The sequence below is a fragment of the Sesamum indicum genome, linkage group LG6 (genome assembly GCF_000512975.1).
Source record: "Sesamum indicum cultivar Zhongzhi No. 13 linkage group LG6, S_indicum_v1.0, whole genome shotgun sequence".
Lineage (NCBI taxonomy): Eukaryota > Viridiplantae > Streptophyta > Magnoliopsida > Lamiales > Pedaliaceae > Sesamum > Sesamum indicum.
Window position 1 is genome coordinate 19,058,385 of NC_026150.1, and position 14,912 is coordinate 19,073,296.

At 30.9% G+C, this 14,912-nt stretch overlaps 1 protein-coding gene across 2 annotated transcripts; it reads left to right on the forward strand.

Moving 5' to 3' along the window:
• On the forward strand, positions 6,492-10,149 carry LOC105165117 (3-oxoacyl-[acyl-carrier-protein] synthase I, chloroplastic-like). Of its 2 annotated transcripts, XM_011084002.2 has the most exons (9): positions 6,492-6,720; positions 6,826-6,994; positions 7,575-7,930; positions 8,029-8,460; positions 8,807-8,980; positions 9,059-9,172; positions 9,260-9,361; positions 9,448-9,514; positions 9,902-10,149. In XM_011084002.2, the coding sequence occupies exons 2-9, from the start codon at positions 6,826-6,828 to the stop codon at positions 9,967-9,969; spliced, it is 1,482 nt and encodes a 493-aa protein (XP_011082304.1). In that variant the 5' UTR covers positions 6,492-6,720; the 3' UTR covers positions 9,970-10,149. The 2 variants fall into 2 exon arrangements, with proteins under 2 accessions (XP_011082304.1, XP_020550115.1); XM_020694456.1 differs by having other exon boundaries at positions 6,492-6,994.

A 14,912-nucleotide genomic window follows, 5' to 3' on the forward strand; every position in this document is an offset into this window, starting at 1 on the left:
AGGTGAGGGGGAATAGCGTGTCGATTTGTCAAAGGTAGTGTGGAAAAGTATGCTTACACTGTATGCTAAGGAAGAAGGCAATTGAAAAGAAAAAAAAAAGCCGAAAGCAGAAAATAAGTGCTTAATTAAAGTCGTTGGGAGGTTTTGAACTTTTAATTAGGTGGGAAAGTGACGCCAAAAACGCGTTTTTAAAGTAAGGGGTGACGTGGAGACTGTACAGAGTGAAGTGAACTAGTGGGGGAGTTGAGTCCTCAAGCCCTTTTCATATAATTCTTTATTTTATTTTATTTTCTTAAATTTAATTTAATTATCAAAATATCAAATTATATAAGTTATGGGTTCAAATATATAATGTAATTTTATTACAATAGATTTATAATTTTATCATGAGAAGTGTTCTTGTCTTTTTGGAATTTTGAACTCGCATTTCAAGCTCTAATTATAATTCACATTTCTACAATTTATAATAAAAAATATATATATTCTTTATCTTTTTTTATAAATAATTATTTTTAATTTTTAAATATTTATACATACATAATGAGCGTGCCACATAGCACTTGTAATATTACGTCATTGTTGGACAACGCTTGTTTTTATCTTTGGGATACTTATATATTTTTATTTTTTAGTTTGTTTTTATGTAAATTATTCATATTTTTTTAAAAATATGAATATAAAATTATATTTTAGATTATTACGGGTGGTTTTTATAATTATACAAAAAAAATAAGAATAATTTGTGTAAATAAATTACAGACGAGGAGTGTAAAGTAATTACGTTTTTATTTTTATTCAAAAAATTAATTTAATCATAATATTTAAAAAAAAAAAAAGGTTACTCATAAAATACATATAATCAGTTTATGATTATTAATTACATTGTATGTGTTGTTAATTAAAAATTGAAATTAAATTTAGTCAATAAAACGAAAAATAGTTTTATTTTTATTTTTCCTATTTTGACCTTTTATTTATTTATTTATTCCAAATTTTTGGAATTTTATGTATTTATTGATATTTGGAAATTGTCTAGAAGGTCAGAGGAGTGTGGTTTAGATTCTTAGGAAGGTGGGTGAATTCACATTGTGGAGTAGGATTTTGCTTAGGAACTAAGGTAAAGACCAGTGCCACGTGTCTTCTAGATGTCTTTCTCCTTGGAGTTGTTGGGCTTTTGAATTGGGCTTTTACATTTGGGCCTATGTGGGCTTCTCCTCATCATGATGTCTTTGACTCATAATTATCCACCTAATCAATCATTCATGCATCATCATTATTTAGACCATATTGAATCCAATGTGGATATTTTCTAAATTGGGTTAAAATTATGGATGGGGAGACTGGATAATGCAATGCCATAATATTCATGATAAATTTTGGGATAAAAAATATTTATTTGATTTTCAATAAATTAATACTGAGTCGATCGAGGGTACGTATGAATTTTTATTCATTTTTTTTATTAATATCAGCAAATTCCACAAATTTTGACTAATTGAGAAAATTATAAATATCAAAAATATTAAATGTAATTTTTTAAAGGGATAATTACACTTATATATAGACTATCTGTGGTCTGAAAAATTACATCTAACATCCCTGAGACCTGATGTCGTCTAACAAATAAGTCCCTTCGTTAGTCAAGACTCATCGATTTTGCTGATTTTAACAAAAAAATAAAAAAAAATCTATATTTATCCCCAATTGACTTATTACTGATTTAATGCAAGTCAAATAAATTTTTTTATGACCAAACTCTCCTCATACGTCTTCACATGTTCATGCATGTCAGGAGGTATATCTTCACCGTTATAAGAGTAGTTTAGTTGAAAAAAAAATTATTTGACTTGCATTAACTCAATAATAAGTTAATTGATGATAGATATCATTTTTTGTTCATTTTTTTTTGTTAATATCATTAATTCAGTAAAATTTAACTGACGAAAAGACTTATTTATTAGATTGAATCAAATATCAGAAATGCTACATATAATTTTTCAAACTACATATGTCTATGTATAATTATACCAAACTTTAAAAAAAAAGAGTATAATTATCTTTTTATAAAATTATATGAATTTTATATAATTACACCAAATCTGCTACGAGAACAGCGTAATCGTCCTTAACAAATGAGAGGTGAAAAAAACAGGCAAGTTATTGAATCGAGGAATTTGTGGGTGAGGAGTTCTTCCAAGTTCCAACATTGAAATGGATGAATGTATTTGAACAAGTCGAGGAAAAGGTGAGCAACTCCAAAGTCAACCAAATGTCCAAAACCAGATGTATGTATCCATCAATCAATTTATTAAAACGAGCAAAGGATTGTCGTTTAGCTGCGGAAATGGTGCAGTTTTGACTTGGAAACGCATCATAAGTAGGTCATCTAACAATCAACCATTCTCCCCAAACATAATATAATTATTTCTTTTTAAACAAGAGAAAAACGATTGATTTTAATAATTAATTAGAGCACTGATAATTTTATATTTAAAAGTCACTGGAGTTATTTAGCAAAAAACTTCCTTTTCATCTTTTTTTTTTTTTTTAATTTGAGTTGTGCGAGCTGACCAACACGTGGACCCTACCTCCACAAATATTGATGCATAAAACATCGAACGGCCACTATAGTGACCTGGGCTCTGTACACTTTCTGACACGATGGCATCCTATAAATACCAAGAGGAATTATTTGGGCTTCGAAGGAATTTAATATAAATGTAATTTTTTTTTTCTCTATTTGTTCTCCCCAATCAAATGTATAGTGTTTTTTAATATCAAATTATCACTTAAACCAAACAAATTCTAAGGGCTCTATCTTCTCAACCCTATCTCCTATCCTAACTCGTGCAAATTTTAACATCATAGCTACGAGCCATTCTAAAAACCCTAACGATTTGGTTTCAAACCAATTTTACCTATTCGAGTAGAGGGTCATTTGTAAAATCTATTTCAAGTCGAATCAGTCATGTCATCTACAGCCTTAACCCGAATAAAAGAACAGAATAAAAAAAATACTATAAAGATTGATATACTCTGATATACATAAAGTAAGACTGATCAATTACCATTTTTTTTTCAAATTTTTTTTTTGTTTTTCCATTTTCCAAATTGAGATTAAAGGGCATTTTGGGGTTTTTCTCCATGACTACATGTCCAAACCCCCACCCACCACCTAACTTTTTCAATATACTGAACCTTTAATTGAAGACCACAACATTATCTTTAGTTGTTCAACCATTAACCTGTCCTCATCACTACATTGTTTCTACTTTCTTGTCCATCAAACACTGCAATTTTGGTCCCATCCCATTTTATGACAGATGAATTTGGATCTGATTAAGAATTTAAAATGAATAGATTTCGGGTTCTTTCAATTTCAAATTCACATATTTGAAGTTTGGTTATTTGAAATTATAAAAAATTCATGCAAGAATTTCAAATTTATTTGGCTAACAACTCTACAACATCTCAAAGGGATTTATTATGATAGGTTATTAGGTCGATTTCAATCCACCATAAATAGGCTACAATTTTGATAGGTTTATAGAATGTTCTAAACTTTACAAATTTATCTTACGATCCAAACAAATTAGATGGATTTAAAATCCATTCGATTCATTTCCGTCAATCCGAATGCACTCTAAGATATTTTCGAATACATATGTCGACAAAATTTGGTGATAAAGTTGGTTGTCCTAATTGTAGCCCCTGATATTTAAATTAAAAAGGTTGGTATAAAGATAATTCGAGAAGTAATAAATACGGTAAGTAAATATACATGTCATGTGAAGGCTATATATCTATAGTAATGGCTGAGTTGTAAATATACATTTTAGTTTTAATCTTCAGTTTTCATTATGGCCCAATTAAGATGGGTTATAAGGCCCAATCCTTAATGAACCTTTATTTCTTCATAACAAACCTTATTGGGCCTAGTCCAATCTAGATTCGGCCCAACAATTTCTCAATATCGGTTTCAGTTATTGGACAAAAACATTCCAAAATATCCAAAAAAAAAAGGAAAAAAAAAAAAGTTTACATTTTAATAAATTCCAGAATATTTTCTAATAAATTACACTGCTTATTTTAAAATTTTAAGTTCCATTTTTCTATGAACTCTGCTTTTCTATAAGAGTGCAGGGTTTGCATTTAAGGGGAAGATTTGAAGTAAGAATTTGAAAGGACGTCATATTAAATAGATTTGAAATTCATCCCAATAACATAAAATGTAGTTCAAAATAAAAATTTAAGAGTTTGATGAATTTGTTATAATGAATTTAAAATTTTTAGATTAATTTCTACAATTCAAACAAAATATTAATAGATTTCGATGTATCCTTTCATCAACATATATTTTAGTATGAAATTATTAACATATTTAATTTTTTAATATATTAAAAATATTTTGCATTCTGTCTTATCTATACTATATAAAAAAAAATACAATTTTTTTTTCACGATAATACCCTTAAGTTGATTTTCTTTTTTATTTGTTGCTTTCTTTTTTTTTTTGAAATATGATGTGTTAGTTTATATATATTTTTTCTTAATTATAATATATTTTAAAATATAAAATATTATTTATTATATGAATGTCGGAATAACGTGCCATGACAGCTAGTATAAAAAAAAAGGACCCTTTATATTCACAAATGATGGTTAATGATACCGATGCACCAATTTTTAAATATAACAAATATACCCCCTAAGTAGATAATTTTAAATTTAATTGTAATTACTTTTTTTTTCTTTTTTATAAAAGTGATTCCATATTATTTTAATACTACTATACCAATTCTTTTGATATGTCGATAATATTTTAAGTTGATTTTTTTTTGTTAATATAATACATTGGTTTATATAATTTATTTTTATTATATTATATTTTAAAATATGAAAGATTGTTTATTATATGACATATACATATAGAAATTACATATCATGACGGTTAGTTTTACGAGAGAAAAAAAAGAAGAAAAGAAATACAATTGAGCCAACAACGTCTGTAGACATGGACAAGGTAAATGCATTTTTATTCAATTCTTTTTGCTAATATCGATAAATTTAGTGATTTTTGACTAACTGATATATTTATTTATTGAACGAGAACATGTATAACAAATACTAATTGATGGATCTATTTATTAGACAAAGAAGAATACAATGTACTTATCCCATTGTTTTAATATTGATAGACTAAAAAAACTTCCAATATATTCATCTCATTCACAATATAGATATCTATTAAAAATTAACTTATTTTACCTATTAATTTTTGCTTCATGCACATTTAAAATTAATGTATTTGATCAATTTTTATGAATTCCTTATTTTATGCACATGTGTGCTCTGTAGCTAGTAACATTATCCATTCCTAAATTGATAAGGAAGATTATTATTCATATTATTCAAATTGATAAGGACATCCCTCGATTCGGACTACGACCAAAGCCTGCCCAAATATTTGGCCCAAAAAGCCCATGCATGTGGCAGCCTACTCTCCCATGTGGCACCCATGAGCTCAGAGGTCAGCAGCCACCCTGGAACCACATCGGCCTGGCAAGGAGGATATTCCAAAAAGCTGGGATTCCTTGCAGACGAAAGAGATCCCCCTCAAGCCCTGGACTCCTTGGCGGCTAGGACTCCCTAGCGGTTAGGAGTCTTCATTGATAAAAGGTCTCCTCCAAGTTGGAGATAAGCATTCAAAAACACACCTAACAGAAGATAAAGACAGATAATGGCTTATCCAAACAACCCTTATCTATTTCTCCTTGAGAAAGAAGGAAACATGCAAAACTCCATCGCAGAAGGACACCCCCTATAGATACAGGTTTACTCCTCCATACGAGACACACCTTCCTGACATCTTTCTCACTCTCTGGTTGCATCCCTCGCACTTGTCATGCTCTTTAAATCATCTCTCTCACTCTCTATTCATTCTCTAAGAACTCTTCAAACACGTTATCACGTGTTCTTATACTTTTCACCAATTTTATGCATCATATCTCAATTTTCAATCACATTTATTTACTTTTTAGCTTTATTCAATTTCAAAATTCAATACTAACTTGGCGTTGGAGTGCTAACGTCTTTTATACAGGTCATCCTTCAGGATTTGCTTTTGTTTTGGCCTAAGTCTTGAACAATTATTCAGATGCATTGGACTTGTGCGTTTTCTTAATGCATCAATAGATATTTTAATAAATATTCCCTAGAATGCACTGTCAAAAAATCTTTTTGTTAGAATACTTGTACTTTTAAAGAAATATTTATAGTTTTTCAAAAAATAAAAAATACCTTATAACTATGACATTTTTTTTTAAAAAAATAAATCTCTATATTTATCTTTAATTATATGTAATTCATCAAACTAATTGAAATACAAACCAATTACATAAATTGGTTGAGGTCTAACACAAACACAGTGTGTGCTAGAATTTCGGAAGTGCCACGTAAAGAGCTAAACATTCATTCATTGCTTCACCAACACCACCTGTGTTTGCAGCTAAACGGCTATAACTATTTTCCAGCTCTTGCAATTAATGATAATAAAGTTAGCTTCGGAGAGAGGAAAAGGATTTGAAGTTGCGATCATCGCCAAATCTTGTTCGGTAATAAATGGTTGTTGGCAGAAACAGAGAAGGGCGGAGTCTCCAACACCGACTCCTAAAAGCAAGAAACTTTCCTCGTTAATTCCTTCCCCTCCCCTGTTTTCTTGTTTGTTTTCTCTATCCTCCTCTACGCCCTTTCCCCCTCTTATATAACTATCAAGAATCATATCTTTGGTGGGAGGAATTTTAGTGTTTGATTTTGGTTGTGAAGATGGCCGCCATTGCTTCTGCGTCTTCGTCTGGTCTGATCCTGGAGAAGAGTGGCAAATCATCAGCAAGAAATGGGGTTTCGATGTTTCAGTATAATGGCCTTAGAGCAGTAGAAACCATGCATGTGGGCTCAACTGGGATTCGGACAACAGGGTTTATCTCTACTTCTTGTACGTCTGATTATGATCGGCGGAAGACATTTTTGTGTTCTTTCTGTCCCAATGTGTTTGGTTTTAATGTTTGTTGTCGGAATCGTGGAGTTCTTTGCTTCAACTTTACTGCTTCATGATCACCTTTCTGTGCTCTGTGTTCGTTCCAGAATCAAGATTGAAAACTATATATGAGTTTAGTTTGGTTTGTAATAAGATAGAACTTGAACGAGTTTTAAGCAAGTTAAACAGGAGTCGAGTTTTCGAGTAGTTTGATATTATTACTCATGTTTTATTATTATTTCACTAATTGCATTGACGTCGAGCCAAGTTTGAGGACTTATCGAACAAAAAGTTATTTTGAGACTTGGTTTCTTATTCTTTACAAACTGAGGTCAAACGAACTTTTATTGATTGATCTTGAATAAGTATTGAATGGTATGTTTTATTTTTCGATAGTAGCTGAAGGTTATATTATTTTTCGATAATGAATTTGGCAGATATTCTGTTTGTATGATATGATACTGCTGATATGTTTTAACATAATACTATTTTGTTGTGTTGGTTTTTATGTTCTGATCAAGTCACTTTCTCTAAGTAGCAAAGTGGGGGAGAATAAAAGCAATGGCTTCTCCAACAGTTTCCGCTCCCAAGAGAGAAACAGATCCTAAGAAGAGGATTGTCATAACAGGAATGGGTCTCGTTTCGGTTTTTGGAAGTGATGTAGACACATTCTACAATAAACTACTAGATGGAGTAAGCGGAATCACTCCTATAGACCGATTTGATGCTTCCGAGTATTCAGTTAGGTTTTCAGGCCAGATCCGTGATTTCACTTCCAAGGGCTACATTGATGGGAAAAGTGATCGCCGTTTAGATGACGTCTGGAGATATTGTTTGGTTTCTGGCAAGAGGGCCCTTGATGATGCTAGCCTCAGCAAAGACGTGCTCGAAAAAGTGAACATTTTCAATTTCTTATCGCTGCATGTCATTCAGATCATTAGAGCGTATTCCTTACTACCAAAAGGTAAATGATTTCCTTCTGTGTGTTGCAGATGGACAAGACGAGAATTGGGGTGTTGGTAGGATCCGGCATGGGAGGCATTTCGGCTTTCAGCAACGGAGTGGAAGCCTTAGTACTAAAGGGATACAAGAAAATAACTCCATTTTTCATTCCTTATTCAATCACCAATATGGGGTCTGCATTATTGGCTATAGACACCGGTTTAATGGGGCCTAATTACTCCATTTCAACAGCTTGTGCGACAGCAAATTACTGCTTCTTTGCTGCAGCAAATCATATTAGACGGGGCGATGCAGATATCATGGTGGCTGGTGGAGCGGAATCTGCTATTACTCCTGCTGGAGTCGGAGGTTTTATAGCTTGCAGAGCCTTGTCCAGCAGAAACGATAACCCACAGGAGGCATCAAGGCCATGGGACAAAAACCGTGACGGTTTTGTCATTGGTGAAGGTGCTGGCGTACTGGTACGACTCAATTAACTTTTCCGAGCAGATGTTTTGTTAAGTTGAGAAACTTATAGCTCCACATTTTGGTGTGTAATCCTGATCCAACTTGACAAGAATCACTCATTTAATTTCACAAATTGTCATGGTATGTTAATAAAGTCCTAGCCCTGAAACTTAATTTTTTCCCTCGGGTCAAGCTGAGCGCCCTGCAGTACGGTATAGTATTTATAGGCTTTATCTGGAACTAGATTTAGAATCCTTTTGTACTTTTTTCTGATATCTTGAAATTCACCACGTAAGTCTTGCAGCATTGCAGCACTTTTTATTCTTATAACATGAAACTTTTGAAATTTGATGCAAGCAGATCATGGAGAGCTTGGAGCATGCTGTGAAGAGAGGAGCCAACATTATCGCCGAGTACTTGGGAGGTGCCGTGACCTGTGATGCTCATCACATGACTGATCCTCGCAAAGATGGGCTTGGTGTTTCATCTTGCATAATCAAGAGTCTGCAAGACGCGGGCGTGGCCCCTGAAGAGGTTGGCTTATTTAATTCGCTGGTTACGCCTTTAACCAAATTCTTGGTGTATTAACACTAGATAATTTTCGACCAACAGGTTAACTATGTGAACGCTCACGCCACATCAACACTTGCAGGAGATTTGGCTGAAGTTAATGCCATCAAGAAGGTCTTCAAAGACACGTCCGAGATAAAGATGAACGGCACAAAGGTGATTAATCTTTTGTAATATGGTACATTGTTTGAATCATATTTCTTAGCTAATCTTACTAAGATTGCTTCGTCGTCTGTTATCTAGTCTATGATTGGACACGGGCTAGGAGCTGCCGGTGGACTGGAAGCAATAGCGACAATCAAAGCAATCACGACTGGCTGGTTACATCCGACGATCAACCAATATGTAACAAACAACTACTAATTTTGCAAATTTTCTGAAATTATGAGATTGTGCTATCGTCATGTCCTCATCTTGCATTGTATGTGCAGGAATTGGAACCTGAGGTCACCATCGACACAGTCCCAAATGTAAAGAAACAGCATGAAGTAAATGTTGGTATGTAATATTATCTTTGTCTTGCCTTAACTTCCACCGGTTTTCATGTGTTCTGATATGTTCAAATGCATTGAATAATGTGGTCCAAAGTAGGTAAAAACATCATGAAATCTGAATTGCATATTTGGTTCAACTTCTGACTTAGCATTGATAATATAGAGTTTCTTGCGCCATTACTTTCAGGCATCCATAGGAAAAGGGAAAGCATAATTACATCGACACCCCCTAGAATTACATATATTACAAAAAATCCCTCGATTTTGGAATTACATAACAAATTTTTACCACTTTGTCCCCCAGGGTATTTAGGAGTGTTATTGTAATTATCTCATAAAAGAAATTCGTTGCATAGTTTATCGGTTCTTATGATCAAATATGACTTTACAGCCATATCCAACTCATTTGGCTTCGGCGGGCATAACTCCGTGGTCGTTTTTGCACCATTCAAGCCCTGAACGAAGCTGATACGAGTTTTGATCCATCGAAGCTTTTTCTCCAAAGGAAGTAGTGATTTCTTGGTCGTGTGTAATTTCAAGAGGAGTATAATGGAGAATGAGAGGAATACTACAGGACGTTTTGTAACCTTGGACTAGTTTGATTTGATTCACAATGTACCTTATAAGACCACATTCATTGTAACAAGGAATAAGATTGTAATACAGTGTTGTCTGAGGACTGTATATGACCTTATTTCCCTATTTTTAGTGCAATAAAATGTGGGAGCAGAGCAGCAAAAATTGCAGTGTAGATTCTGTTTCCTTCAAAATTACTGACATTGGATCACTCTCTTCAACATGATAATATTAAACCTGCATAAAATGTATGCTTTGCTTATTTCCATTTAAATTTCGCATGCTTACATTTGAATCAATGGATTTAAATTAAACTGAATTTAGAGAAATAATTTCAAATGATTCTATATTAGAAAATTTTGATAATTGTTAATGTTAATTAAAATATAATTCAAATTTAGAGTCAAAGGATTAGAAATCACTTAAATTTAGAATTATTCAAATAAATTTAAATGATTTATCAATAGGGATTTGAAATCCACACCTTGAATTAGTCAGTCCAAATATTGCATTTCAAAAAATTAGCTATTTTAATTTTAAGCTTTAATTCGTTAAATTTTACAGAAATATCACAAGCATGACACGAGTTTCGTCAAGTTTTGAGGGGCTTCGCTGATGTTTTCGTCATAAATTTAGCAGAATTAAAGCTTAAGACTAAAATTAAAAGTTTTTTGGAGTAATTAATAATAGGACCAAAATTATTAAAAAAAAATAATTTTTATTTTCAAAAATAGGGATAGGGGAACCTTGAAGATGGGTGATAGAAGCACTTGGATATGAAAGAATGATGATATGTGGAATCTGGATCTCACCTTTTATTATGATTTACAGCTTGAAATGATGAAGTTTTTGGGTTCCAAGTGAGTTTGTTTGTTGGGTGGAGTTTCCACTTCCACAAACCCTAACCCTAATCACCATCTAATTTGCCTTTGTAATCATTAATTCATGCCCATTAACTTAATTAATTTTCACCAATATAATCTTCACTCCACCTTCCTTATTATATACATATTCTCTAATTATAAATTATAAGTTTTAAATACCAAACCGGTATTATAAAATATTGATATTAATATCAACTTTACATTATTTTTTATTTGACACAATCAACTATTATTAATTAAAATAACTCGATTACAATCATTCCTATCAAATATTAAAACCTAATAAAGACAATTATAACAATTAGACACGTATCAATAGTATCAGATAAATCATATTGATTACATGATCACTGCAGAGTTTCTTCAAAATCGTATTAATCACCCAAGAAAAAACCAAATATGCAAGAAACCAAGATTATATGAGCTCGCAGCTTTTAGCTTCTACATCAAGTACAGCACTCGATCAAAAAGTTCCGCAGCTTATGGCTCTTTCTCCATGGAGGAAAAGCCACAAGCTGTTGGCAACTTAAAATAAGCTTTTGTCCTTCAACAAAAAGCAAATCATATTGGTTATTCATGCCCATATTCACACGCCCAAAACCTAATATTCAAATCATGTCTATCTGAATTGGCGATTTTGAGGCCCATGATTCTAACATTGTGGGTTTGAACTCCAACAACGTATGTGATATTATTTTATTATAATAGTAGGTGTTGAACTCCAACAACGTATGTGATATTATTTTATTATAATAGTAGGTGTTGATTAGATACAGTATATTTTTTATATTAATAATTATAATTAATTTATTAAAAAATAAAAAAAAATGATAATTTCAATTAATCGTTACCGACCATAGTGGAGATTATTTTAAGCTATAATCTGTGTCGTCATTTCCTTGGTCATCATCACTTGCAATTTTGAATACTAAACCATTTTGCAATTATCATCATCAGCTTAAATATAGTCCGACTTTTAGAGGCAGTACAGCTTCTAGCTTATTTTACAAGTTTTGGGTTTTAATTAATCTACAAAGCTAAGTCCACAAATGAGTTTTAAAAAGCATTACTGCTTCTAGCTTTTTGATAAAGTTGCTGCCTAGCTATGTGCATTATAGCTTTTGCACCAACTTAACTACAGCTTAATCAATTAAGTTGTGATGAGCCAATTAACTGCCTGATTATTACTGGATTTAACAGTACTATCACATGCCTAAGTTGAGATTAATTCATTAATTAAGTAATTATAGTTTGTGATTATCAATTTGGTAAAAACAATAATGTACCCTTATTTAGGGCCCTCCAAAGTTGGAGCGGAAAGTTTACTAATGATGTTCAAACACAGTGGTTTGAAGTTGAGGTTTCGAGAATAAATTTGAAGCCGTGGGTTCGAGCCCCACATAATGTTTGGGTATATGTTTGAGTCTATGTGAGTTTGTTGTTATTGATGTGCTGATCGAATTGACGTATTGCTCGATTTATTGAGATATTTATGTAATTATTTACTTATCAGTTTAAAGGGTCGGAGCAGGAGTTTAAATTATTTGAGTGTATTACGAAGTTGTATCTGCGACGAACTAATTTAATCTTTTAATAATGAAAAATAAAGGATTATGCCTTTTGATTTTGTTTTTTTTTTAATATTTAAGGCAAGTAAAATGGATTCATTGAAAGATAATTTAATCCACTTATAAAATATATATACCTTGTGAAAATAAGCTGATTAGATGTGTTTCATACCAACAACTTACTTAAGTTCCCTTGTCTCCGTTGGTAGGTAAGCTAACATAATTAGATCTAAGATAAATAAAATCTAATTGGTCAAAATTCAAATTTTAAGGGTTTTTTTCCTAAATAAAAAATATCATATAGTTACACTAATATAACGAAAAATTTAAATAAACCGTACTCGGTCCTGCTGACACGTGACATAATTAACGTAATTGCTTAGCGTAACGAAGATTAGTGTTAATGTTGTTTGAAGATTAATATGTCACAATCATTACAATTAAGTAAGTAATTATGTTCTTTTCATGATTAATGACTATATTTTCTGTATGATTTATGCTTATTATACAAACTCTTATTATAGTCATTAATCTGTCAATTTCTCTAGCCAAGTTTGTACAAGTTGACTTCTTTATCCTATTTAAATATTCCAAATAAAAAATATTCAAAAAAAAAAAAAAAACTTTACCCCTGAAGTATGCTTATGATCGCATTTACCCTCTTAAATTTATAAATGGTTACAGAAACCCTCCCTCGTAATTTCGACTAAATTTTTTAGAATAAAAATGTCCGTATTATTTATATTCCTAAAATAAGTTTATTACCATCATCCCTTAAAACATAATTTGCATTATTACAAAAAAAATTATTTAATATAAATATTACCTGACATTTGTGTTTTTACAATTAATCTGTATAAATTTAACTGTTTGAAGTTTATATAATTTGTGCACTGTGTTGTTATATATATTGAACATTTATATGTATTGTAAAATATGCAAATCTATACATGTAATTGATCTATAAAATCTATATGTATACTTTATTTAATATAAATAATATACTTTACAAAATATATTTGTATATATTGAGCTCGTAAATATTTTTTCATATAATTTACAAAAGTTATAAATTAAATGTTATTTTTTAAATAAAAGTATGAGCTAATATTTAAATTCACTCAAAATAGTTTTGGCGGACAATCTTAAGAAAATATACTTAACGGAGTAAAATAAAACAAATATGTGGTAATTATAAGTAAGAAGGGCAATTTTTGTTTTATCAGCCACATTATTTCCGGGGTATAAATAAAATATATTTAACCAAAATCTTAATTCTTTTCACTTGCCTACCCCTACACCCATAAAATTAAAAAAATAATAAATAAATAAATAAATATATCCATAAATAAAAGGTCCAATGGATCTCAAGTTTCATGGGCCAATACATAACCCATAGGTCTATAAATTAATTTTTAAAAAAATAAATAATAAGAAAATAACCCCAAGCCATGGGGGACCAAATTCCAAGAATCATGCCTTTTCCCATTGTAATAATACTATGTCGTTTTGCACATTCCTTTAAGAAACTCAAATTTAGTTCCAAGATTGTGATCACATGGATTAGAACCCAACTTGCTCTTTTTCTATTCTCATCATCAACAAGAAATATGCAAAAGACTGAGGTGCATGGTGAAAAAAGGATGAAGATGAGGGGCCTGCCGGCAATTTTCACAATTTTCATATTAGCCTCCACACCGGCTAGTTTACCTTTTTTTTTTTAGAGTAAACTACATCGACAGCTTTGAGGTTTGGCCAATATATACAAATACTTTTAAGAAATATTACGCTAATACCGTTCAAAAAAAGTAGCTTTTGCATCTTAGGGACTACAAATGTAATTTCTTCTTTTCTTTTTTACATATTCTTTTGCAGATATAAATACTTTGTTGGTGCACAATTTGTATATATTCTTACTGAATTATGGTTACTAAATCATGTGATTCTGATCGAAGTTGAAACTACTTAATTTTTTTAATCCAATTTAAGAAAAAAATTTATTTCTTAAATTGCAAAATAACTATAATTTAAAATTTATGGTAAATTAATATTATGTTACATAATCAGTTCAAAAACATAATTTTCACCATGATTAGTCAATATTTGTTATAATTTACCTATAAAAAAAATATTCACCTTGATTTTCAACTTACAACTAATATTTTGGACTCACTACAGTAAATAATGACTAATAGTCATTTTACAGTCATAGTTAATTAGTAATTATATTTATTTTTATTTTTAATCATACTAATTAATCATAGCAAAACATCATAAACACATCAGTTTAACCTAAAATAGAAATTTTAAAAAAATAATTATAGAAATAACCCGTGCACCAATGAATAAAAAAAATATTTAATAAATAATATAT